Source organism: Bubalus kerabau, chromosome 2, assembly GCF_029407905.1.
Source record: "Bubalus kerabau isolate K-KA32 ecotype Philippines breed swamp buffalo chromosome 2, PCC_UOA_SB_1v2, whole genome shotgun sequence".
In the NCBI taxonomy this organism is placed as follows: Eukaryota; Metazoa; Chordata; class Mammalia; order Artiodactyla; family Bovidae; genus Bubalus; species Bubalus kerabau.
This window is the reverse complement of record NC_073625.1, coordinates 104,059,193-104,086,561: the sequence shown is the minus strand read 5'-3', so window position 1 is coordinate 104,086,561 and position 27,369 is coordinate 104,059,193. Positions and strand designations below refer to the sequence as shown.

Here is a 27,369-nt window from a genome sequence, read left to right as displayed (position 1 = left end):
GCTTCCAGGTTGTCAATAAGTATAGTCAGAAAAATTTGGTGTTCTGTTTTCTCTGCTCTCCCATCCGGTTAACTGATCAATTAACACCTTCTCTGCATCTAGTCCCTTTTAGTTCTGGCTAAACTAAATTTTGAAACCTTGTCAATTTTTTGTTGTGTTGTAATTCTGACTGATCTTTCCTTCTTCAGTCTTTCCTCTACTGTGGCATGTTCACGTGTACCAAATCCTGGTTAATCATCCTAAAACACAGCTTAATTTTTAATGGTTCTCCATTGTCCCCTGAATAAAGAGCAGACCTCCTAGCTTAACTTAGCAGATCCTTCCTGATCTGGCCTCTTCAGTTTTCTTAGCTCAGGCTTCTCTGTGGTCTTCATCATCATATATGTTGTATTACAAGCAGCCTGAACTCTTTGTGAGTCTTCCTACTCACCACATTGGTTCCCTCCTCTGAGCCTTTGCTTACTGGTTCTGTATGTTTACAATGCCCAAGCTCTCCATCACTTGATCCTCATGTCTGCAGCACTTACGGACAGTAAAATTTAGTACTTAACAATTTACTATCTTGTTTTAATAGTTTCACTATTAGAAATCATGTTACTTCAGAAAAGTTTATTAATACAATCTTGAGAATAATCTTACATTTACTTTGGTCCTCTTTATAGCATCAAGCACATCCTGGCATATAGTAAGAAAGAAAGAAAGAGAGTGAAGTTGCTCAGTTGTGTCAAACTCTTTGCGACCCCATGGACTATAGCCCGCCAGGCTCCTCCATCTATGGGATTCTCCAGGCAAGAGTACTGGAGTGGGTTGCCATTTGCTTCTCCAGGGGATCTTCCCGACCCAGGGATCGAACCTGGGTCTCCTGCATTGTAGGCAGACGTTTTACCATCTGAGCCACCAGGGAAATCCAGTCACTGGTCATAACCTGATCTGAGAAATTTATTTGGCTGCATAAATTTCAAATTTTTAACCAGAAGCAACTGCTTTGGGCTACCGGTTTCTTTACCCTAAAATATGGCATTCTGTGTATTTCTATACTTTGTATTCAGTGTATTACTATACTTTGAAATTTTGAATTTGTTTTCATGTTCACATCAGTGGCTTTGCCTCTGTTACACATAAATATGTGAATTTGAGCTGGTCTTCCCCTTTCAGGTTGAACAGTGTTTAAAACGTTTGAAAAACATGAATTTGGAAGGTTCAATTCAAGATCTCTCAGAGTCATTTTCTTCTAAGTAAGTAGTCTAGTTGCTTTGTAATGGGCTTTGTGGTGGGCTGGAAACCCAGTGTCTTACTGTAACCTCTCTTTAGACTTCCTTCATTATTGTTTGAATATAACCAATTATACCTTAGCTGTACAAATTTTATTTTAATAAAGGGCCCCTGGTATTTGTGGTAAGCTCCCTCTGTTGGCTTGTGGGAAGGAATAGTGTGACACTGAAACCTGGGTGATGATAAACTATTTGAAACATAAGTGTCAGTTAATTTCAGTGAGTCATTATTAAACATAACTACCTCAATTGAGCTTAAAGCAATTCTGTACTTATTATGTAAGTGTTTTATATTTAAGAATGAAAGTAACATATTTTTCTATTTTTGTCAAGTGAAAATCAGCCTATAAACACCAAAGCATGTGTCATCCCCAGCCAACCGGTGGTGGAACTGGTGTTGATGAAGATTCTGGGGGCCTGCAAGCTGCTGCTTCGCCTGTTGGACTGTTGCTGCAAGACATTTCTGTATCCTTGAATCATCTAAAACACGTTTTTCTGAACTTCAGTTGTTTGGATGTATTTAATGGGCTTCTCAGGTGGCTCAGTGGTAAGGAATCCACTTGCTAATGAAGGAGCCACAGGAGATGCAGGTTTGATCCCTAGGTCAGGAAGACCCCCTGGAGGAGGAAGTGGCAACCCACTCCAGTATTCTTGCCTGGGAAATCCCATGGACAAAGGAGCCTGTTGGGTTACAGTCCACGGGGTTGCAGAGTCAGACAGGACTGAGCAGGCATGCAGGGATGAATTTAATAGTATTTCTGTTTGAAAGCTAGGGAGTATGTAATTTTTCATATTTTCAAAGTAGGAGTTATAATTTATGCAAATTCTTAAAATTTTGCTCTTTGGTCTTCTCTTCCTGAGAAGTGCCTGAAATAGCCATTGCCAGGGATTTCTACCTTTATTTAAAATGTATTATCCTAAAGGCATTGACAGTTAGAAATTCTTAATCTTAAAAGCTAATCCTTAGAAACCAAATTTATTAATGAAACCTCTAGCAGAGTATATATTACTTTTTTTTAAAGCTTCAATGACTTAAATAGAACATATTTTAAGGCTTGAACACCTTCAAGAAAATTCTGCATTCTGTGTGTGTGTTTTTTTCCATAAATGTAACTCAACAAAACATAAATTCCTTTGATTCTGTTTTCCAACTTTAACTTGATTCTTCAGCTTGACTGTGAAACATCTAGGTTTGCAAGAATTCATTATTTTGAACCTTGTGATGGTTGGGCTCGTGAGCAGGTTATGGTATGTATGTACGTACCTTTGAAATCCTTCATTTCTTTCTCATTTCTCTAACTCAGACTAGGTTTCTTATTAGTAGTCTTCATATTTGCTTTTCCATGGGATGTTGAAAGTGCAGAAATTCTGTTTTTTCATTTGATCAGAGTTTATTTGGGATGGATTGGGAAGCTAAGTGTTGATAGTTATGTCAAAAGACTAGGCTTTGAATCTGAATCCATGAGATCACTTCCACATTAAACTAAGCAAAAGAATTCCTAGGATTAGCAGCTGGAATTAAAAAAAAAAAAAAGGTTCCTCTAATCATTCAGCTGAGCCATTTAAAATGAAGGTGTTCCTGGGCAGTCTGTATCATTCATTAGTTTCTGCCACTAGATTTCTAATACTTAATGGCAATGACCTTCCTTATGTTTTCTAAATTCCTTTCTTCCACATGAACCACCACTGCTTTTTGAGCCATAGCTACTGACGTAAAGAACACTGGTAATACGAGTTGCAAACCAAAGAGAATTTCCCTTGCATCTCACAATATATATTATGGAGCTTATCTGATGGATAATCAGATTCAAAATCTGCCCATTTGTGATTAGCTATAATTTGAATGGAAACAAAAAAAGAAAAAAATTCTTTCTAATCCTTCATTTTCTATCTTAATCTGGATATCTCAAGTACTATTTTCAGTCATCCTGTTTTTTATTCTGCTTGTTTTTAGAGCTAACAATGTTAGAACTACTTATCATATGTTAGTATGGTTATCATGTTAGTAATGTTAGAATTACTAATCAATGTCAAACCGTATTATTCTTCCCTACAAGGAAAATAGCTTTGATTTTTTAATTTTAATAATACATGCTTATTTGAAGAAACCTTTAAAAATAGAAAAAATTCAAAGAACCTGAAATTTGCCTAAAATCTTATCCTCTAGATAAAACCACATTTAAGATTTTGGTGCACATCCTTTGAAATATCTCTCCATGTAGTACTGTATTTGGTTTTATATAACATTTTGTCCCTGGATTTTTCTGTATAAGCTGGACTAAATCTAGCTCTTTGCAAGTATCCACTGTAGCATTTTTTTTTTTTTTAATCTATAGTGGCAGACTGATAGGTGTTATTTTCAGCTTTGAATCTGTTAGTTATTATGTAATCTGCAAATTACAATTACTGGCTAATTCATGAGCTCCTACTTCTTTCCCTAGGGTTCTGTATAAAGACGTTTTAAAAAAGCTGGTTTCCTTATATGAACCATTGTTTGGATTACTTCAAGAGGTCTCCAGGATTCAACCATTGCCTTATTTCAAAGGTTTTACCTTTCCGTCTGATATTGTTGAATTTTTAGGAGAGCCCTATTTTGAAGTCTTTAAGAAAAAAATGCCTACAGCTTTTGTAGCTAAAGGAGTAACTAAACTGCTAAATAAACTATTTTTAACAAAAGAGCAATCACAGAGGTCAGGTGAAGAAACTTTACTTAGAATTTCTGAAAAAGCTAAACAAATGAAGATCAATATACAGAATAACATGGATCTTGGACAACCAGTAAAGAGTAAGAAAATCTTAAAAGGTAATTTGCTTTGATATGGCTCATACTCTTAAACTCTCTTAATTTTAACTCACATTATCTTTAGAGAAGTATGGTATTAATAATGTGTGTTTTCTAAGCTTGAGCATGTTAAGTTATTTCTTTCTGTTGTAGCTTCATAGTTCTTTGCTTGCTCAACTCCCTTTGTTGTCATGTACTTAAGAATTTGTTGATTTGAAAATAGTATGCCTAGTTTTTTTATCTGTGATCTATCTCCACAGAAAAGTCATCAGAATTTGATGTGAGAGCTTTCTGCAAACAGCTGAAACAAAAAGCTATTCAGGTTTGTCTGGCTTATTTTAATATAGCTTATGATTTCTGCTAAGTGTAGATGCCACTTACCAAGGACAGAGGCTGAATCTTACTTCTGGTTTTATCCCCGGCTCTAGGCATAGTGCCATCTTAGTTCTCAGTCTGCTTCTGAATGAGTAGAGGCATTTCCAAGGGATCTGAGTGCATCTAGTTAATTCAGTTAATAGAATGCCTTCAGAAACATTTTACTAAGGGTTTTGCTAGAATTTTAAAATGATCCTAGGATCCACCATAGGAGTGGATTATACTGCAGCTTAAGAATATGGGCTTCGAAGTCAGACAGATGGTTTGAGTCCTGGCTTTGGTTTGTAGTAATTTGTGACCTTATGTAAGTTTCTTGACCTGTCCATAGCTCCATTTTCTAGAAACAGTATGCACTTCATAGGGCTGTGCCAGTTTTAGTACATGTGAAGTATTGAGCATAGTCTCAAGTGTGGTAAGCACTTACTTGGTGTTAGATGGTAGGTACTTCCATCGTCACTATCATCATCTTTTATCATGAGGCTTCTGTTTCTTTCTATCAGCATTAGAGCTGTCAGTGTTGACCTCTCCTCAGCCAATGTCTGTAAACTCTTGTGTGTTCTGGATCTGACACGGATAAGAAGTTCTTTTACTCTCTCTCTTTTCAAAGTTGTTTTCTTCATGGGCTATTTCTTCCATTCTATTCAAAAATTCTTTTCTAACAAGTCAGTACTTTCTTGAAGGTTTACAAGGATTCCAGCTTGCATTTATATTTTGTCCAGTTTACATGTTCTGGAGGAAGATGTCGTCATCACCATAATACTTATACTGCATTTACTCTTTGCCAGGCATTGTTCAGAACTCTTTATATGTGTAAACTCTTATAATCCTTGCAAAAGTCCTGTGAGGTAGGTGCTGTTCTTTCCATGTTTCAGATGAGAAAATTAAGGCAAAGAAAGGACAAGAAATTTGTCCAGGCCAGATAGCAAATATGGGGCAGAACTGGGATTTGAACCAGGCAGTTTGGTTTCAGTCTTTGTCATTTAATATTATTTGTTGTTGTTCAGTCGCTAAGTTGTGTCTGACTCTCTGCAACTCTATGGGCTGCAGCACACCAGGCCTCCCCGTCCTTAACTATCTCCTGGAGTTTATCATTACACCAGTCTCCAAATAGTTTTATTACCTCTCTCAATAACTATAGCTCTCTGTGGCTCCTGAAACTTTCTGCAGTCCATCACTTGTTCCTATGTGAGCTGGTTCCAGCATCCCTCTTATTTATGACCAATCACTATTTTATTTTTAGCATTTAGCACCAATATGCTTAGGGTGTTTTTAGGTCAAACTTTTATGGATCACCAACACAAAGATTGATAGGTCTCTACCTTCTACTACTATTACTTGTTCTTCTCGAGAATGAGAAATTTGCAAGAAACTAAGTTTTGAACAGAAGATGGAAGCAGACCTAGTAGGTGGCATATTTCAGTAAACAGTAGTAGTTGATAAAATGCAAACTTGACTTCATACAGAAAAATGAAGTTGAAGAGACAGAGGTGCCACATCAAAAGATGGTTGAATTGGAATTGGAAATATTGCTCAGTTAAACATTTTTAACATACATTCAGCAGTCATCTGCATTTCCACATTTATCAGTAACATTTATTGATAAATGACCCTTCCTTGAGGAGGTGATGAAAAACAAGCTGTGGTAGTCCAGCATTAGAGGAAAAGGGCTTTTCAGTGATTTTGTCTCCCACCAGATAGACTTTGATCAATACTTAATTATGTGGAGTTTTATTCTTATGTGTAGGTTAAATGGGCTTCCCTGGTGGCCCAGTGGTTGAGAATCCACCTGCCAGTGCAGGAGAGGCAGGATGGATCCGTGGTTGGGGAAGATCCATGGAGAAGGAAATGGCCACTCCGGTCTTCTTGCCTGGGAAATCCCATGAACAGAGGAACCCAGCGGGCTGTAGTCCATGGGGTCACAAACAGTCAGACATGACTGAGAGACTAAACAACAGCAACACAGGTTAAATAAATATGTATGTAAATATTTATATTGTTACTTGTGTACAACTGAATTTAGCTATAGATGGGATCTGTTGTAGCACAGAGGGGGAAAAATCGTATTAGTATCAGTGAATAAAAATTTTTTTAAGCAAAAGGAAAGGAATTCCCTGGCAGTCTAGTTATTAGGACTCTGTATTTCCACTGCAAGGGGGCACCATTCTGATCCCCAATGCCAGGTGGCACAGTCAAAAAAAATTAAAGCATAGGGAACTGGAAAAAACTTTTTTCTTCTTTTAAAAAGATGTATTTTCAAATATCGATAGTGTATATCAACTTCTCTCTCTCGTTATATGTCCGTAACAGATCCAATATATTTTTTTCATCATTCCATATTTCAGGAGAAGAGCTTTGAGTTTAAATGTTCTCCATCCAAACTAAAGGCAACCAACCATTCTTCTCAGAAAGCAATAGGAACTCCCTGTGTAAAAAGTCTTGTGCAAAGATTCCGAGAGGCTGAGACTTTCACACAACTTTCTGAAGAAATCCAAATGGCAATTCTGTGGTGTAGAAGCAAAAAACTGAAGGCTCAGACTGCCTTTCTGGGTAACAAACTTCTTAAAAGTAACCGTCTTAAACATGTGGAAGCTCAAGGCTCTAGGTAGGTATATTATAAAAATTATATTCCTTTACTTCTTCTGTTATCTTTTAAGGCAAAAGTATATATATTCAGCCTTTTTAATGTCCAGTACCCTGGGGACTAAAATTGGGGTATATACTCAAAGTGCAGTTTTGTTAGCTACTTTTATTGGGCAGAGCTAAATGTATATATCATTGGGAGGAAGTAAATTTGGTCAATTGGATTTACTCTTCACCATTCCATCCTTTTATTCAAAAAGTCTATGGTATGCTAACCTGCAGATACAACTACATGTAAGACAGATTTAATCCTCATGGAGTTCTGCCTCTGGTAGGAGAGATGGCCTGTCTGCCCGCAGCTTCAGTGGGATGAGGCTGTGAGAGCAGAAGATGCTTCCTCCTGCAAGGCCACACACCAGAGTCAGTGTCAAGTAATTTCCATTCACAGGAGCTAGACTCTCCATGTATTGCTTCATCCTTTTGTGATGCTTACATTCATAGCACTGCTTAAGGATGGTTATCTTTGTGAGCCAATATTGCTTGAAACCATACATGAAGTTAGATATTTTAGGGCTTTATGTTTTTATTGAACAAATAATAGATGCCTGTGGTAACAATTTGAGACACAAACGGCCATAAAGGTCCTCATTCCCCCTTGACAGGGGCGATCACTGACCACTTTTTGCGTATCCTTCAAGAAACACTCTGTGCATCCACCATAATTTCTTACTATATTTATGGACATGTATCTATTCAGGGCTTTATAATGGTTTCCATGGATGTCATTTGTCACACCTTGTTAAATTTTCTTTTAAAATTTATGGAAAAACAATACCTGTTTTAGTAAAAAATATGATATATACTGAAGGTTTTATAGCAAGTTTTGACTAAAAGCTATGGGAGAAGTTAAGGGTTTTTACGTTACACTCTAGAGTGGAAGCTCAGCCTAAAATGGGGCTGTTCTGTTCAAGATTGTGTTTAAACTCAGGGGTAGATGAGGCAGAGATGCTAATTGAAAGTTAATCCAGAGGGTAACAAACTGGTGGTTATTTTATTAAGCCATTATTCTGCACCCCACAAAAATGCAGTGCTCTTTCATTCTGCCCTGTTTTGATGTTTTAGTAACATGTTATATTTGTACCACATTTTAAGTTTACTTAATGTCCACAATAACTCTGTGACACAGGTGGTGGTATTCACATTTTATAGATGAGTTATAAGAGGATTTTACTCAGGGAATTAGAGCTGGAGATCTTGAACTCAGTGCAGATCCTCTGATTCTTCTGTTTTTTCATCTATTTCCATGTCAGTTGGGAAGTCCACCTACCTTCTCCTCACTTAAAAATTACCACTTATAGTAAGACAAAATTGGTTTGGAAACAGAGATCATGGATTACTGTGTTAAAATGGGATTCCTCAAAGTTCCATATTGGTTTAAAAAGGAAGAGGGTACAGTAGGAGGTACAGACTCATGCTAATCGTTTGCATTCTGACTACCACAGGGAGGCAGTTAGCAGGGTGCCAGTGCACCTTGTGGCAGCGTATCCTACTCAGAAGCAAAGTGCCTAACAACCAGCCACTTGAGTTCCGAATCCCCCCATTTGAAGATAATATGAATGCTGTCATTTTGCCTGTGCTGGCATCCCTGTCTTCTCATTTTACATAAACTCCCTCTTCACTTTTATTCCTTTTTCCTTGTTCATTTCCTGTTATTATATTGAATATGAAGTCGTTACTCCAGAAATGGGGTGATGCATCCTAGTAACTTTTCTATTTGTAATTCATCTTTTCCCCAGTTCCAATCCTATTGCATTATGAATAGATTAGCAATTATCAGGAAGTAGCTCTGGCACTGAAATATGGCAGTATCTCACCATTCAGTTGCCTTGCTAGTTGAAGGAGCTACTTTACTGTGGAAGTGTAACGGGGACACATTTGCCCACAGTCTAAATCAGAGGGAAGTTGTGCTCTGAGAACAGACTGGATATGAAGCTCCTATTTCCATGTTTTTCCTTATGATTCTGGAAATTGTACAGAGGCATAGGACATATATTTTAATTGGAAATTGGTAAAAAGGAGACAAAATTTTTGAGAATGTTTTTCTGCATCTTAACAATCTAATTTCTTCTGTTCTTTAAAGTTTGCCAAAGAAGCTACAGTGCATAAAAACATCTATTTGCAACTGCCTTCTTCACGGCTTAGGTATGAAAACTTCAAAGCATCACCTGAGACGAAGAAGATCACAGAATAAATTTTCACTGCAAGGAAGGAAACAGAGAAAGTTGCAGTCGACACTTTTAAAGGAAATCCAGCAGCCCCCTCAAGGGACTCAGAGTGCTACGGATGTCATTAAAGGGAGACTCTCAGATTCTACTGTTCGTAGGACTGATCTGTACCCTAACAATAAGCAAGTGAATAGGAGAGTTTCAAATCCTGTCGTACAAACTAAGGAGACACAAACTCATGAAAAGCTTACAGAAAGCAATGAAAATGAGACGGATTCTTGGACAATGATGCAAGGAAATAAACATAATACATCAGAAACCACTAAGGAGACAGATGACATTGATGATATTTTTGCTTTAATGGGAGTTTAGAGGCTCATATGTGAAACTTTTAACCAGTTGCTCCAGTGTTCTGCTGCTTTAAGTAGAACAGCTGAGATGTGGAAAGATCTGGAAGTGCCACTTGGACTCAGAGGAGCTGCTTTAGTACAGCACTGTACAGCAGTTCATTTTAGTTCAATAAATGCTCACCATAGCTTTGTGTCATTTAATCGACAGATATTTGACTATTAGTCAACTTTTTACTTAAGACCTGAGTAATTAGGTTTGTAAAACTTTTAGGTAAATGGGATGCAGGGGTGGGAATCACCTAGGTCACTTTGACCTTAATGGCTCCACTGTAGCTAAGTGCTCTTCTGAACACCAAGGTTCGTAGCTTTTAACAGCTGTACTGCCTGTCTTCTGTATGTTAGAACTGATCATCAGTTTTGCCACTAAGTGTATTAGCAGGCAATGGTTACAACCATTATTTCATTTGTTAACCTTATCTCATAGGAGGGCATATTAAAATGCTTTTGGAATTGTCCAAAAGTTTGTAGGGGACCTTGTTTATTTGGGTGCTAATTGATTGATTCCAAATACAAATTTTTTTCCAGAAAGGATATAGAGTGACTTACGGTTATACACAAAGTAGAACTAGGTGAGAAAGTTAAAAAACTAAGGAAACACAAAATCAATCAACCTAGAGAGGCTAAAAACAGATTTATAATTGGTGCTGATGCTATCACCTGATATTTGTATGTTGCTCATACAATTGCTCTGAGAAGGTAAATCCTACATATTTTCAAATAATGATGCGAAGTTTGAGGTTTCGTTCAAATATTCTAGCTTTCTTGAATTAGGTTAATAAGCTATTTTTCAAGCAGGTTGTAGGCTTAAGTTTTATGTTTATATATATTAAATAAGCTATTTTTCAAGCAGGTTGTAGGCTTAAGTTTTATGTTTATATATAGTAATTTATACAATGCCCTAGTACATCCTGCATCTTCCTCAGTCATCCTACCGTTCTTAAAGTTTCCTTTTTGTTCTTTATCTGGCCTTTTTCTTTCCTCGTCTGTTTTCTGTATATTTTCCACTTACTTACTGTACCAGTGGTTCTCAAACTGTAGGGATGTCTTGAGAATCACTTGGTGGGGTTGTTTAAAATGCCGATTTTGAGTCCCTTCCAGAGATTGATAATCATGGCTAGGGGACAGGATCGGAAATCTGCATTTTAATACGGGGCTCAGGTGATTTTGATGCAAGTAGCTCAAAATGCAGTTAGATAAACACTGGTTTAGCTCCCTTTCCTGAAGCCTTGCTAAGTCTATCTCTAGTCACTTTTTATTAGTTTATATTTTTCCTGGTTTCCTACCAAGTGGTACAGCTACTTGGTACTTTAAAACATGGACAATACCGAGGAAGTCTCCTTCATGACAAGTCTAAAAAGAGCCATCAGCTTCTAAGATTCAAGATCCAATCCTGCTTCTGCTTTTATGTGCATGTGACACTAATCATGTGCAAATAGCAGGCTTCTCTGGGCTCAGATCCTCCATCTGAAGTAGTATTAGTGTTCAATAATCATCAACCTGTACAGCTAGAAGAGACTTTGGAGATCACCCTTCATTGTATACAACAGAGTGGTTTAGTGAATTGTCTAAGGAGGTGAAACTGGATAAGAATATAAGTCTAGCATTTTTTTTCCTATTTAATTAATGTTTCTTTGGTATATGTTTATCTCCTTTGCCCATCTGCCCCTTAAAATTCTGGGAAAAACAGTAAAGAGTTTCATGTGTCCCTAAGTTGGTAAAAATAAGGAACATAGTATTCTATTTTCCCCAAACAAATTCAGATGTTTTAAGTTTTAAAAGTGAAATCTTAAATTTACAAAACCATAACTTATCCAGTAAATTAGATTAGAAAATAACTGTTAGCATATCATAGTAAATACCAATTGAATCCCTTCCGGTGGCATTAACACACTCTGGTCACTTGTAAGAGCAGTGTGGTAGGCCTCTCATGTGTCACTTCAAATCTTCTTGGCCTCTTGCTGCAGCCACTACTATGATAACCAGTCTCAAGCAGGACTGGACGGCTACACCTTGCCTTCGCGCCTCTGACAAGCTACAGGACTGCTTGGCATTTGGGCATACACAACTTGCTAATCCCCCTTCAAAGACAATTCAGAGGCACATTTCGTAAGGTTCCACAGATCCCTCAAGATCAAGCCCTAGAGCTATGTTGTTTCCAACTCAGTGCATCCTTGACTGGCTTTCCTTCTATCTATTTCATTTCCCCTTCATTCCTGTTCCCTGGAATCACATCCCCAATAAACTACTGGACACAAGCTTTTGTCTTGGACCCTCCTTTTAGGAGAACAAAAGCCAAGGCTAAGACAAGCTGGAAAGTAACACTGGCAGGCGGAAAGATGCCTTTTAAGATAATTTTGTTGTTACTATCAATCAATATATATTTTACTTGGTGAATGCCCATATTAAAAGTTTTTTTTAAATCACTGATGGTTAGAATAAACCAGTAATATTAACTATAAAACTGAAAACATATTCAGAACTGAATTTTCTAAAAGTCAAAAAGTTGTTTTATAGCATTAATTTTTTATCCAATGCTATTGCTATAACATTTTAATATACAGCCTCACTCTGAAAAGCTAAACCACTTGTATGACCAGGTCAGTAACACCTTCATAAAAATATTTTCCACTAACATTAGTCCAAAGTAAGGCTTTATCTTTCCATTCTGAATCCTAATGGGAAGATTCCATTTATAAACTATCCCATCAACTGTTTTTTCTTGCCCTGTGCAAATCAACTTTCATACCTAAAACTTTCTTCTTTGGTCTTAATGTAGATAAAATGTTACTTCCTCCATGACAGGATGTATTCTGTGATAAATCTACCCATGAGTTTTGCTATATACTTGAATTGGTTTTGCTTTACAAATATATAGAATAAATAGATGTTCTTTTCATATTTTAATTTTCATAGCTTCTGAGGTAGAGTTACAAAAGAAGTTCAGAAACATCCAAAGTATAATAAATATCAGAACTGGAACTTGAATTCAGGTCTGATTCTGAACCCTGTGAAAGTGACTGACCTCAGTCTGAAATAAGTGGTATTTCCATTATGGACTGATTGAAATTTTATCAAGAATAATTTTTGTTATATTCAAATGATGTCTCCAAAAAAATGATGTTATAGCCATACATATAAAGACCCTGATGCTGGGAAAGATTGAAGGTAAAAGGAGAAGAGGGTGGCAGAGGATGAGATGGTTAGATAGCATCACTGACTCAATGGACATAAATTTGAACAAACTCTGGAAGATAGTGAAGGACAGGGAAGCCTTGTGTGCAACAGTCCATGGGGTGGCAGTCAAGACACAACTTGGTGACTGAACAACAACATAAGAATTTACCTTCAACCCATCTATCAGTGCTTAACAAAAAAGTAGCCCCTTTTTACCTAGTGCATTGTAATATTTAAAAAAATAGAGTAATAGATATTCCTTTAAAAGACAAAAACCCAATAATATGGCAAACCGTCATCTACACACAGTAGGGGCTACCCTGACGGCTCAGACAATAAAGAATCTGCCTGCAATGCAGGAGACACAACTTCAATCCCTGTGTCAGGAGGATCCCCTGGAGAAGGGAATGGCTACCCACTCCAGTATCCTCGCCTGGAGAATGCCGTGGACAGAGGAGCCTGGCAGGCTACAGTCCATAGGGTTACAAAGAGTCAGACTCGACTGAGTAAGTAACACTCTCACTATCATCTACACGGTAGGAAACAGATTTTCATTTTATGGACTTCTATATGGTCTTGTTTGTCAGTTTGTTAAAAACTGCTGGTATCTCTTCTAATGAACAGCATAACTCAATCATGTATAAACCTTTCTGCCCCTATAGGCACAAATTCATTCTTCCTTTGGAAATATGCAGGTTTTAAAGCTGAAGTGATCCTTCTGCAAGTTACAGATACACAACATTTAAAACAATGCTGAAATTCTGTCTTTAACTGCAGTTGGCACAAACAATTTTGAATCTTCAGCTAAATTGGAAGCCAGTAGTCTTAAGATTTCCTGTTATATCTGCTATAAAGCATCTCAGCAGATGGATTCCAGAATAGGTCATAGCACTGTGAGGGGGAAAAAAAAAAAGATCATTTTCTTCCTTACTTCAGAGGTAGTAACAGATCTGAATTCACCTAACTTAAAATCTATTTACAAACTCCTGTGAGTTCTGGGTGTGAAACAGGATGTCTTAATTTGTCCTACCTTTCCTCTCTTCCTCAGCACCTCTTGTAATATTTTAAATCTGGTGATCACATCATCTGATCTATTTCCTTCATGATTCTAAAAACTTCGTATCTGCTATTTTGCTTTTTATTTTCCAGACCAAGTTATTATTATTGTGGTATAATTGACATACAACATTAGTTTCAGGGATACGATGATTCGATATTTGTACATAATGCAAACTGATCACCACAATAAGTCTAGTTAACACCTGCCACCATTTATAGTAAACAATTTTTTTTTTCTTGTGTTGAGGACTTTTACGAAATCCTCTTAGTGACTTTCAAATATGCAATACAGCATTACTAACTGTGGTAACTATATTGTATATTATACCATCCCCATGGTTTATTTTATAACTGGGAGTTAGTACCTTTTGACCTTCACCCATTTTTCTTACCCCCAAGCTCTGCCTCTGGCAACCATGAATCTCTTCTCACCTGAGCTTGTTTTTTAATATTCCACATGTAAGTGAAATCACACATTACTTGCCTTTCTCTGACTTATGTCACTTAGCATAATGCTCTCAAGGTCCAGTCATGTCTTTTCAAATGGCAAGATCTCCTCCTTTTTGGTGGTTGAATAGTATTCCATTTGTGTATACATGATGACCCTTGAAAACTGTGGATTCAATCTGTGTCTAATCTGTGTCTATCCACTTACATGTGGATGTTTTACAATGGTAAATACCACAGTGGTACATCCAGTTGGTTGAATCCAGGGATTTGGAGGAAATATGGCTATGGCAGGTTAACTATAAGTTATACTTGGATTTTTGACTGGGCTAAGGGTCAGAACCCTTAACCCCTCACATTGTTCAAGGGTCAGCTGTACAGTACCACATCTTCTCTGTCCATTCATCCACTGAGGGACACTTGTTTTCAAATTCTGGCTATTGAAAATAATGCTGTAATGAGCATGGGGGTACACATATCTTTTCAAATTAATGTTTTCATTTTCTTCAGATATATATCCAGGAGTGTAATTCGTGGATCATATGGTAGTTCTAATTTTAGTTTTTTGAGGAATCAATACTGTTTTCTTTATGGATGGCACCAATTTACATTCCTACCAAGAGTACACAAGGATTCCCTTTTCTGTATATTCATGCCAATACTTATGTCTTATCTTTTTCATAACAGCATTCTAACAGGTGTGAGGTGATATCTCACTGTGGTTTTGATTTGGATTTCCATGATGATTAGTGATGTTGAGGATGATTTCATGCACCTGTTAGCTATCTGTATGTCTTTGGAAAAATGTCTATTCAGATCCTGTGTCTATTTTTTAATCTTTTTTTTTTTTTTTTACCATTGAATTGTATGAGTTCTTTATATATTTTGGATATTAACCCCTATTAGAAATATGACTTGCAAATATCTTCTTCCTTTGATTAGGCTGACTTTTCATTTTGTTGATAATTTTCTTTGCTGTGCAGAAACTTTTAGTTTAATATAGTCCCACTTACTTTTGGAGTCAGATCCAAAAACTCACCACTTAAGAGTGATGTCAAAGAGCTTACAGCATAATTTCTTCTAGGAATTTTATGGTTTCATGTCTTACATTCAAGTACTTTTCCATTTTGAGTTAATTTTCATGTATGGTGTAAGATAGTAGCCTAGTTTCATTCTTTTGCATGTGTTTGTCCAATTTTTCCAGCACCATTTATTGAAGAGACTGTCCTTTTCCCATTGTATATTCTTGACTTTGAAAATTAACCACTCATATATGCATGGGTTTATTTCTGAGCTCTCTATTCTGTTCCACTGACCTATATATTTGTTTTTATGCCAATACCATACTGTTTCATTACTACAGCTTTTGTGACACAGTTTGAAATCAGGAAGTGTGATACCTCCAGCTTTGTTCTTTCTTAAGATTGCTTTGGCTATCCAGGGTCACCTGTGGTTCCACATAGATTTTCAGACTATTCTGTTTCTGTGAAAATGCCATTGGAATATCTTCTATTTTGCTTTTTATTTCCCAGACTAAAATTCTGATCTCTTTAATTTGTTCTTTTTGTGACAAAGATTAAATGACCATAATAATACAGACTTTTCATGATTAAAAAAAAAAAATCACTGCCACCATTATTGTGTCTATTATTGATCTGTCTTACTGTATCTATCCATATCCATATCCGTTCATCCATTTGTCAGCATGGAAGTGAAAACATGGTTTCTTGGGATACAGACTTTTATGAAGACACTATGACTTTTATGGATGCAGGTATGGTGTATATGCGGAGAAGGCAATGGCACCCCACTCCAGTACTCTTGCCTGGAAAATCCCATGGACGGAGGAGCCTGGTAGGCTGCAGTCTATGGGGTCGCTAAGAGTCAGATACGACTGAGCGACTTCACTTTCACTTTTCCCTTTCATGCACTGGAGAAGGAAATGGCAACCCACTCCAGTGTTCTTTCCTGGAGAATCCCAGGGACGGGGGAGCCTGGTGGGCTGCCGTCTATGGGGTCGCACAGAGTCGGACACGACTGAAGTGACTTAGCAGCATGGTGTATATGGGGGCTTCCCTGGTGGCTCAGAGGTTAAAGCATCTGCCTCCAATGTGGGAGACCCAGGTTTGATCCCTGGGTCGGGGAGATCCCCTGGAGAAGGAAATGGTAACCAACTCCAGTATTCTTGCCTGGAGAATCCCATGGACGGAGAAGCCTGGTGGGCTACAGTCCACGGGCTTGCAAAAAGTCGGACACGACTGGGCGACCTTCACTTACATGGTGTATATGTGTATATAAACAGGTAAAATATTCTCTGCTGTGTTGCTAATGCTCTTTGATAAAGCTGCCTCCATACTGATTCTCAATTATAACTGAAGTTACACATGTATGGTTTAAAGAAGCGATACAAGTTGGATAGTCTACACACTAACTATGGCACCATGAACTCATTTGCAACATTTTTGTCAATTCATGATTTTCTTTGTCCTAAGAATCAGTTCTCATTTGCATGAAAACCACAGAAGCAATTAAATTGTGTCTACTTATATACTTCTTCCATACCAGTTATAAAAACAGACTGATCCCAGCATCAAACTTTAGGGGCCTTTCATCAGTTTTATTTCTCTAACTCAGTTGGGGTAGAGTTCAGACATGAAGGTGAGCACTTAAACTGTTGCTAACAGGCTTAAAGGCCAAACCTTGCTGGACTACACGTCTGCCCACACTTCCACCTTTCTCCTACCAAGATCATACAGGAAGAGGAGGAAATAAAACCTGTCTTATTTTATAGTAAGTATTCTATAACTAGATCGAATTCCCTTTTGGAGGATGTACTGGGGGTTGGTCAAGGAAATAAAAGCAAGGAGTATAAATAACTCTACTATCTGAATTGGGTCTGACAACTTCCTGTATGTGGTCAGTGTGGTATCCTGAACGTTGAAGTTCTTGAAAGCTAGCACCTCCTGTATGTTTCTCAATTCGTAAGACCTTGAGTACTGTGTAGCTTCTGCAGTACCTTAGTCACTTAGTATGGTGGCACAGTGATTCAAAGGTCATGCAGCAGAAAATGTCAGCCTATCTAAAGAAGGGAACACCTCTAAGAAGTATGGAGAATCTGTTAGTTCAGGTTGTTGGCCTGACCTTGCCATTGACTGACTTTTAGGAAGGAAAGAAACTAATTTTATTATGTGGTTAATATGTGTACATCAGTCACAATATATTTTATTTAATCCTTCTAACCATCACATTTTTCCTCAAAAAATGAAATAAGTTGCTTTAAAAGCTATTGCCAAGAAGTAGAGGAACCATGCAAAACCATGGCTGTCTGACCCTTGAGGTCCATGCTCTTTCTATATCAGCAAATGCTTCTCTGAAACTCCCTTCACTTCTCTGACCTGTAATGTATCTGTGAAACAGAGATGCTTACTTTGTGGATCAATTAAGTGTTTAGAATGATCTAGTGACATAACCTGGAGAAGGAAATGGCAACCCACTCCAGCGTTCTTGCCTGAAGAGTCCCAGGGACGGCGGAGCCTGGTGGGCTGCCGTCTATGGGGTCGCACAGAGTCAGACACGACTGAAGTGACTTAGCAGCAGCAGCAGCAGTGACATAACCTCCCCCAAGACCATCTGTTTTCAGATGGCTCTAGTTGTTCTTAATGTCAAGCCACAATAGAACTTGACTGAACTGAGAGTATACAGCTTAAAGCAGTATGAGACTACTGTTTGATCACTCCCTTGTTTTGAACACTATAATTCTAACACTGTAGCTCAAGACAACCTTGTCAGTTTTTCCCCAGCCTCATTATATTATTAAACTCAGCCTAAATGGCAACCCACTCCAGTATTCTTGCCTGGAGAATCCTATGGACAGAGGAGCCTGGGGGGCTACAGTCCACGGGGTCGCAAAGAGTCGGTCACGACTGAGTGACCTTACTTACTTACTTACAGTCAACAAAAACTTTTTTTTTCCCCAATAAATGCAGCTGTTAGGCCATAATTTGCCCATCTTGTGTTTATTTTACCTTTTTAGCTTAAGTCTCACTTCCTTCTTATTAAACATTTAAAAGAAAGCAATTATTTTTCTGAGACAATGCTCAGGGCTCCAAGAAGAAACAGGATTTCATTCGTGCCCATAGGAGTTTCCACTGTATCTATCAGACACAGACAAATGAACAGGACAAATACTTAAATGTAAGTCAAGGGGGAAAAGCATTTTGTAGAAATGAATGAAGACAGACTTCGACTGCATATTCATACAGACAATTGTGATCTGGATCAGTAGGAACTAGAATGACTGCTTAGAGGACAGTTTCATGTAATTTCTTGTAGGAACTATCATAGTGCCTTCCACAAAGAAGTCAGAGTCAGAAAATTACACAGGAGTGGCACTGTATTTCTGCTATAATACAGGTTACTTACTGTATCCAAAGTGTACACTGAAAGTAAAAACTCATGTTTCATTGCTAAACCACATCTAACAAAAATTGCTGGCTCAGGAAATAACCATCCTGTCTGCTGCTGCTGCTGCTGCTGCTAAGTCGCTTCAGTTGTGTCTGACTCTGTGCAACCCCATAGATGGCAGCCCACCAGGCTCCCCCGTCCCTGGGATTCACCAGGCAAGAACACTGGAGTGGGTTGCCATTTCCTTCTCCAATGCATGAAAGGGAAAAGCTGCTACCAATGCTTAATTCTAGCTTATATGAAGCATTTCTTTCTTACATATGGTCCTTTAAAAAGAAAATTCTTATCCTTTACAGCTTAATGTGGTCTAGGGTTGAAACAGGCTGAAGTAGAAAAATCATGAAGACACTACAGGGAAGATTCATCAAGAATCTGAAGACAGAAGAAAGAATAGAAGGGAGGAAAAAAAGTGTTGATACAACAAAGCCAATAAATTATGGCTAAGTGCAGAGTCTTCCAAACTCCTCTAATGTTAAAAGGATACCTCAATTTCAGAAACACTGATTTAATGCTAAAGGTTGTTAGCACATAAAGTTATATGTTAGTACATAAAGACAATTCAACTCTTACCTTACAGGGAACAACTGAGGAAAACATCCTCGTGTTTTAGTGTCAACAAATTTCTGGATCTGAAGCACTTGTTTTAAAAGATGTCCCTTGGAAGATTTGTCAATTTTTGTTAATACCATCTGTAGGAAAACAAATATTTAAGCATTAGAAATAAAGTACAGTTGACCCTTGAGCAACATGGGATTAAACTGCAAAGGTGCACTTATATGCAGATATTTTCAACAGTAAATACCACAATATTACATGAACTGTGGTTGATTAAATCCATGGATATGGAGCTGCCAATATGGAGGAACCATCAATACAGAAGAACCTTGAATAGGAAAGGTAAGTTAAACTTGGATTTGCGACTGAAAGGAGGGTTGGCGCCCCTAATTCCCATACTGTTCAAGGGTCAACTGTTATTTCATAATATACAGTTTTATACATTTTAGTTACAAAATTTCAATAACAACTAGGTGACCTATGCAAGTTTCTTAATTTCTCTGTACTTGTTTCCTCATCTATAAAATAAAAGCAATACCTTCTAAAGGAGCTGCTATAAAGATTAAATAAATTAATATATGCAATATATAAAGCATACACTATGTGTTTGCTGTTTAACCACAAAGGGCCATAATATCTTGGATTCAAGACCAGTGAAAAGAACCCTGGGGCCATATTTGCCGTTGCTATACACCAAATGTTTCATGTGATCACTATTTATTTTGTGGTCTAAGACACAGAAGTATTATTAGGTTGATACACATAAAACTGCTGATTTATAATCATTTTTGAAATACTGAATTGTTCTACCCTATATGTTAAATTTAAAGGAAAAATTAGAAATCAGGCTATTTGTAGGTTGTAGCCACTGTAGTTATATTCCAACTTAAATAAAGTTATACTCCAAGTAACCCTAGAATTTACTAGGGTTAACAGCAAATATAATACTTTAAATAATTTACTTACTCAAAGACAATTATATACTAGAAAAAGGTCAAGGTGTGATGATTACAAAATTAATTAAAAAGTAAAAACCTTGATGTATTTTTCAGAAGTTTTCCTGGGAAATTTCTATAAAATTAAATTTCTTGACTAATCATTTATGCTAGTTATAAAAATATATACATGATTAAAATAAAATATAATGATTATAAATCAACTATACAGCATAAAAAATATTAATGGCAGAAGGAGTGAGAAGCAGAAAGTAGAAGTCTTTCTTCATAAAGAGAAATATGCCGATACCTAATTCCTCTATCACAACTTCTTTTACAATGAAAAAGGCTAATATTTTCTTAAAGTTAAAACTGAGGAAAAAATATGATTTCACAAAATGATATCTATGATATCAAATTAGGAGTAAATTATCAAATTATCAATAAAACTGGTTGGGGAAATTTTGGGCTTTTTTTTTTTACTATGTAGACTATGTTTATCAACCTTTGGCTCCTCATAACTATAAATTATCTCTAATGTTTCAAAGGGCATTTGCAAACCCCAAGAATTCCATAACTCCACGAACACAAACAGCTTTTTGATGGTAACATGGTTTGATTTGCATTAAACTGCAAAACCACTACATTTTAGTGGTTTTCTGACATTTTTTGAAACTAAATTATAAGTTCCTCTCTGAGGAACTTGAAGATTGCCATTTAATCTGAAAAACATACAAAACAAAATTGGTAGGATACCAACCTACCAATCTGTATTCTATTCTAGGGTAAACAACAGAAAGAACTGGTAAGATATTCTCATAAGAAATTTTCTTTTCCTTAAGAATATAAACATCCTACCTTTGTATGCTGGAGCCTACTAAACTTTTGTGATGTTCTTAAATTCCAAATTAGCAAATTTTTCAGTTGTAGTTTCATTTATATTCTGATAAGTACTATCTGTCAAGCTGCTGTTAAAGAGCTACTAAGGAGTTTTAGCAAATATTTATAGTCATTTAAAAAAGAAAAAACAAACAAACAAAAAAAACAAAACAAGGAAAAGCATTTTTAATCACTAGATGAATAGAAAACTGACTATAATTTTGAGAATTTAAAAGCTAGGAGAAGAAAAAAAAAAAATAAAAGCTAGGAGAAGGAAAGGGAATAAAAGTACCACAGAACTTATTTTAATACTAATGGCTAATAATTGAAAAGACAGTTTAAAAGGTACTCCTTTATCTTTTGAGGAAGAGAGACCTACTCATTTATTAAAAAGACAGACACACAGGGAACTCATATTTCTGAGTGCAACCATGAGTCAAAAGAAATACTTACCACATAAGGTAATGCAAATTCTTCACACATTTCTATGGCAATATTGTCTGCTTTTTGAATTCCCACAACACTATCCACTAATAAAAATGTTCTCATCAAACTGTAGGAAAGCAGAAATGAAGATTAACAGCAAAGAAAAATATACTTATTCATTTCCCCCACCTCAACCTTCACTATACTAAGAAATTGTCTTTTGAAAAATTATCAGATCAAAATTTAAAAATTTCTTTAGGCAAAAGGAATTCTCAATTTACCATGAAGTCCATCCTAGTTCCAATAGGTCTCAGTGTTGGTTACGTTCAATAGCTAGACTCATTAATATTATTTCAATAGCATATACTGAACATATGACTTTCTGCCTAGAACTGGATACAAAGATGAATGAGCCCCTTCTTCTAAGAGACTGAATTCTAGTGGGAGAATGAAACAGGGACCCAGTTAACTATAAGTTACCATAAAAGTGTCTAAGTCTTCAAATATTACTTTAAAAGACTAGCAGATGACAAAACCAAACACATTACATTTTGTATTTTCTTGTGTAAGTATTTTATCTTAGCTTCTATGTAAAGATACAACAAGCAAATTATTTATAAAAATTTTTTAATACTTCAAAAGTTTAACATTAATTTTTCCATATATTCTGCAATGCTTGAAACATAGACCTGCTACCTGGCTACCTATGGAGACAAATAAAAGTAGTATTTATCGCGGCTGTGGTGTCAGAAGTAGTTTAAGAATAACCAGAATTTACTGAAGTTTATTTAAATCTGGTAAACACCACATGAACCAACAAGTTTCATTTTTAAAAACAGCCAGCTAAGAGTTTGGTATAAAAAATTTATAAAGTCTGCTGCTGTACTACTTATAGTTTCAATATAGGAAAACAATTGAATTTAAGTTTAACCTAATTTACAGGAAAAAACACTAAGCAGATAGTGTATACCTTCCTCCGAAATAGTATAGAATATTATGAGAATAAAGTATACTTTCTAGAAAAGTTATTTGATAAAACTGAAGGGTTCATCATGTGTAGAATGTTCTATTCATGCAAATATGTTTAGGGGTTAAATATAACAATTATAAGATAAAAAAAGCTTCTTACTTCTTTCGTTCTTTTAGGTAGGTTTCTACCATGTCAACAAAATCTTCAGGTGCTCTATAGCCATAACCTGGCATGTCCACCAATGTAAAGTATTTTCCAACTTTGTAAAAATTAAGTTTCTTTGTATGGCCCTGATAAAATAAATGTAAAAATAAGTTTCTTAAAATATGTCCTTTATATATTTCATGACTCAAAATATTTTCTGTTCAATCAATAATTACTTATTAAAAGCATAAAAGTATTCTGTACATAACCCTATGCAGATGACGATACAGGAAAAAGAAACAGAAGAGAAGCGGCTGGATATAAACTTAGATGATTCTACTTCCTCCTTCCAATTCATTTTTTTTTAAAGAGAATCTATATGATTTAAGAACTTCAAATTCCATATTAGAAATACACAGGCAAAATATTTTCAAGTTTTCCTATTTCATTAGTTCTCTCTCAGTGAAATCATTAGTTCTCTCTCAGTGAAAAAGTTATACTGGTCTAAATAGTATGGCTGCATTAGTCAATATTCTCTGATGAATAATATATTTCCACTTTAAAGAATTATTTCCACTTTAAATGAATTATGGCACAAACAGGATAAATTAAATGCTTACTGTCAGTCATACAGGTTTTCATAAAAACTAGATGCAAACTTTGTAGCTAGACTATTACTTGCCTAAAATCAATTTGCATGTTTTATTAGATGGGTTTGGTGCTTTCATTAAGCCATTTTTTAAAAAAGCCTGTACAACTGTAAAGTACCTGTGCAACTACAATTAATATAAAGATGATCAAAATAGTTTATTCATGTGGTTTTCTGTCCACGGACATTTATTAATTAGAAAAGGAAAAATTATGACAAACAATTTTAAAAGTCAATTGTTCAGAACTCAGGAAGGTTTTATAAATGATGCTTAGGTTCCCAGGCAGCTTGTGCATCTATCTATAGGAAAATAACCTTAGAATTTACAGATTAGAAATGTCAAGAATATAGTTCTTCCATTGTCTCCTCACAGCAGAAAGGAAACACCCCTACCTAGAAGTGAGAGTTGAACTACGACAGACATTTGATGAGGCAGGGCACAAGGGAGTAAGGATAGGAGGGTTAACAAGTGACTACAATCATCAGCGGTAGTATCAGGGAATCAACTACGTGAAGAGCCTGGGAGCAAGAAAAGATTAGTGACGCCTCAGGGAAGGGCTCTAATGTAAGGAAATGGGGGCAGTGAGCCCTGGGTTGCTGGGAACATTTTGCCAAGGATAGATAATAAGGGGAGGGGAACTGGGGTGAGGAGAAGGTTCCTTAAATATTGGTAGAGTCTGTATTATGGAAAAGGAAGCAGAGGAAATGAAAAATGACAAAAATCTACCACAGCAGACGGACAGGGATATTAGGCACATAAATTTGGCCCTGGGTAAACTGGGAAGTGCCTGATTGGTGTATATATATGAGTTGGCTAGGTATAAAAGATTATAGGAGGAAAAAAATACACTTGAAAGCTGTTACCTTTAAAAATCCATGTAAAACTAGATGAGCATTCTCATAGAAGCAAATATAGAATGACAATGAAATAACTCTTGAGAAAAGACTGGACCAAGGATAATTTCTTCAAGATACTGGCCAGGTTACTAAAATAACTTCCGTTTTCTTCAGAGAAATATGCAGGCATTAATGAAATGTCTTACATTAGCACTTGTTTGAAAGAAATCACTTTTCTAGGACCTTAGCAATTATGGTTTCTAACCTCCGCCCCTCCCCCCCATATTTATTATTCATCTTAGTCAATTCAGAGGTAGTTCAGATATGTTTTAAATTTTGACATACCGGTTTTTTGGAGACTCTAACTTCAACCTCTGGGGCAAGTGAAAACAAAGCCTTTATTAGAGAGGATTTTCCAACATTGCTTCTGCCTATAAAACACACCTTATACAAGCAAAAACAAGATAATTGAGTACTAGTTTATATGTGTGTGTGTGTGTGTGTATATATATATATATATATATATATATATGTAATCATATACTGTACTGGGTTGGCCAAAAAGTTCATTTGGATTTTACTGTACCAGCTTACAGAAAAACCCAAATGAACTTTTTGGCCAACCCACTATTAGCTGTAAAAACCTGTAAATACTATTCAGTCTTGACTAACCATAAAAAAGTAGCTTATGGTTAGTCAACCTTCAAATGTTAATATACAGCTGTTATATATTAAATGATTTCAATGTGGCAGGTGCTGTTTTAAAAGCTCTTGTTATTTTCTTATTTACTCTTTACAATATCCCTATGAGACAGATAATATTATAAATTATCTCTCTCATAAACTGTAAAAGTTTTTTCACTTTACAGGCGAGAAAACCTGAGGCAAAGAGAGGCTCAATACCTGGCCCAAACCTATACAGCGAGAAAGTGAAGAAGCTGGAAACTGAACTCTAGACATCTATATCTGTACCTGTGCTTTTAATTACACATGCCACTCAAGAACATCTGCAACATTTATTAAGAATTCCATATTTTCAAAGCTTTTTGAAGTTAACAATTACATGCGTTTCAACAAAACTGGCTCTTAAGTCACTCCTGTTTGAAATCACATTTCCCCACAAACTCTCAAAGTACACCATTACAACATTATAATTATTTCTTTCTCTTGACCTTTCTTGTTCCATTTAAGCTTTTCTCCTTTAGTGTGAGTGTAGAAAGCAACAAAATATTTCTGAGACTAACCCACTCCAGTGTTCTTGCCTGGAGAATCCCAGGGATGGGGAAGCCTGGTGGGCTGTGATCTCTGGGGTCACACAGAGTCGGACACTACTGAAGTGACTTAGCAATAGCAACCATTAATACACATGGCTTTGCTTTTTAAAAGTATTGAAGAAGGTACAACCAATCAGTGCTTCTAAATGAGGGCGGTAGCGCCCCCTGGGGGTGTTTTCGAAATTTGTAAGGGCATTTTTTATTAACATAAGGGCATTTTTTGGTTATTAATATAACTGGGTGGCATTTAGTGAGCAGGAGCCAGCAATGTTATTTATTTTGCAAAACTGTGGTCAGTCCTTCAAAATAAATTGATTTGGATGCTGTATAAATTTCAAATGTCCTACCAGATTAAATCGGATAATATAGATTAAAAAAACTAAATTAAAAAGAAATTACACAAAAGTCCAGTAATTTAAAAATGGAAAAGCAATGCTGTCACCAAATCATTAAGTGATTTATGTACTCTTAAATTATTGTAGAGTTCGAGTGGAAAAGTTCCAGAGCAATGGTGCCGTTATCACAAATAACGGAGATCTGGCGTGGTGCGATTCATGGGGTCGCAAAGAGTCGGACACGACTGAGCGACTGAACTGAGCCTTCTTTTAACAGACAGAACAAAATATTAAACTGTAGGACATGCATAAAATGCACACTCACTGAATTTCACTGAAGCTGTTTTAGAAAATCTTACAGATTATTGCCATCTATATATGATTTTTTTTGCACATAATAGGAAATTCAGATTGAGTGAAAATTATGTACTGATAAGGATCACTTCATTTGTAAAACTACTCTACTTTTTGTATTCTTCACTTTTTCCAGTTTGTCTCGGCATGTTTTCCCTACTTCAATTAAAAACAAAAATGATAAATGTTTTAATCGCCTTCTAAAGTCTTTCATATTCACTACCAATATAATTGGGCTTTCCTTGTGGCTCAGCTTGTAAAGAATCTGCCTGCAATGCTGGAGACCTGGGTTCAATCTCTGGGTTGGGAAGATCCCCTGACGAAGGGAACGGCTACCCACTCCAGTATTCTGGCCTGGAGAATTCCATGGTCTGTAGAGTCCATGGTGTCGCAAACAGTCGGACACGACTGAGTGACTTTCACTCACTTACTCACCAAAAAAATCAAACCCATATCTGCTTGCTTTGTTACAATAATGATACCGCGTCCATACAAAGCTAGTAAATCTCTCTGGTTTGCTGATAATGCAGGCAGGCATGCTAAATTGCTTCAGTCGTGTCCGACTCTGTGTGACCCTGTGGACTTCAGCCTGTCAGGCTTCTGTGTCCAGGGGATTCTCCAGGCATGAATACTGGAGTGGGCTGCCATGCCCTCCTAAGGGATCTTCCCGACCCACGGATCGAACCTGTGTCTTTTATGTCTAACTGCATCGGCAGGAGGGTTCTTTACCACTTGCATCTCTAGTTGATAATAGGTTACAGCAAAATCACAGCCCAAGCCCTCAGTACCCGCAGGCGGCTGCGGCGCTCACCTCCGGGCGGTGAAGGTCCGGGGCGTGGTCGAGACGCACCGCCGAGGTGAGGTACTCGATGCGGTTTCGGGCGGAGGCCGTGAAGAAGCTCTCCGCCCGCGCGATGTCCTCCAGGCTCGGGTGGAAGATATTCAGGTGAAGGTCTGGCCTCGAGCCCGGGACGAAATGCCCATGGAGTTCTTGCAGCGGGAAGACCAGCTTCGTCAGCTGCTTGCTCGGCAGCCGTAGAACCTCCGTGAAGGCCTGGAACGCGCTGAAATCTCGTCTTCCACTCCCCAGTTCTGTTCCCATCGCAAACACCCTACCCACGCTCTGCCGCAGCCGGTGCGCTGCCATTTTCCTCTTTTAGAAGTCCGACCTTAGGACCTCATTCCCAGAATCTGAAATGCGCGTGCGTGACCCGGCTCCCGCTA

The 27,369-nt window shown here is 37.0% G+C and overlaps 2 protein-coding genes across 8 annotated transcripts in view; one reads left to right on the top strand and one right to left on the bottom strand.

The window, feature by feature from the left end:
* The window catches only part of NEPRO (nucleolus and neural progenitor protein), a 15,580-nt gene extending 5,791 nt beyond the window's left edge, over positions 1-9,789 (top strand). For 4 of the 5 annotated variants that reach the window (XM_055568157.1, XM_055568156.1, XM_055568159.1 and 1 more), the window contains 7 exons: positions 1,156-1,235; positions 1,605-1,736; positions 2,442-2,519; positions 3,713-4,074; positions 4,314-4,375; positions 6,771-7,030; positions 9,149-9,789. In XM_055568157.1, the coding sequence (XP_055424132.1) occupies positions 1,156-1,235; positions 1,605-1,736; positions 2,442-2,519; positions 3,713-4,074; positions 4,314-4,375; positions 6,771-7,030; positions 9,149-9,605 (1,431 nt within the window). In that variant the 3' untranslated portion in view covers positions 9,606-9,789. Of the gene's footprint in view, positions 1-1,155; positions 1,236-1,604; positions 1,737-2,441; positions 2,520-3,712; positions 4,075-4,313; positions 4,376-6,770; positions 7,031-9,148 lie in introns of those variants that run through there. The other variant, XM_055568160.1, reaches the window with a different exon arrangement.
* Positions 7,024-27,369, bottom strand: GTPBP8 (GTP binding protein 8 (putative)). Of its 3 annotated transcripts, none has more exons than XM_055568162.1 (6): positions 26,957-27,369; positions 24,528-24,626; positions 22,712-22,842; positions 21,610-21,709; positions 19,358-19,476; positions 7,024-7,408 (listed from the first exon to the last, which is right to left on the bottom strand). In XM_055568162.1, exons 1-6 carry the CDS (start codon positions 27,290-27,292, stop codon positions 7,321-7,323), a joined length of 873 nt encoding a protein of 290 aa, XP_055424137.1. In that variant the 5' UTR covers positions 27,293-27,369; the 3' UTR covers positions 7,024-7,320. The 3 variants fall into 3 exon arrangements, with proteins under 3 accessions (XP_055424137.1, XP_055424136.1, XP_055424138.1); XM_055568161.1 differs by lacking the exon at positions 7,024-7,408 and adding an exon at positions 12,531-13,708 and having other exon boundaries at positions 26,957-27,361; XM_055568163.1 differs by lacking the exons at positions 7,024-7,408; positions 24,528-24,626 and adding an exon at positions 12,531-13,708 and having other exon boundaries at positions 26,957-27,364.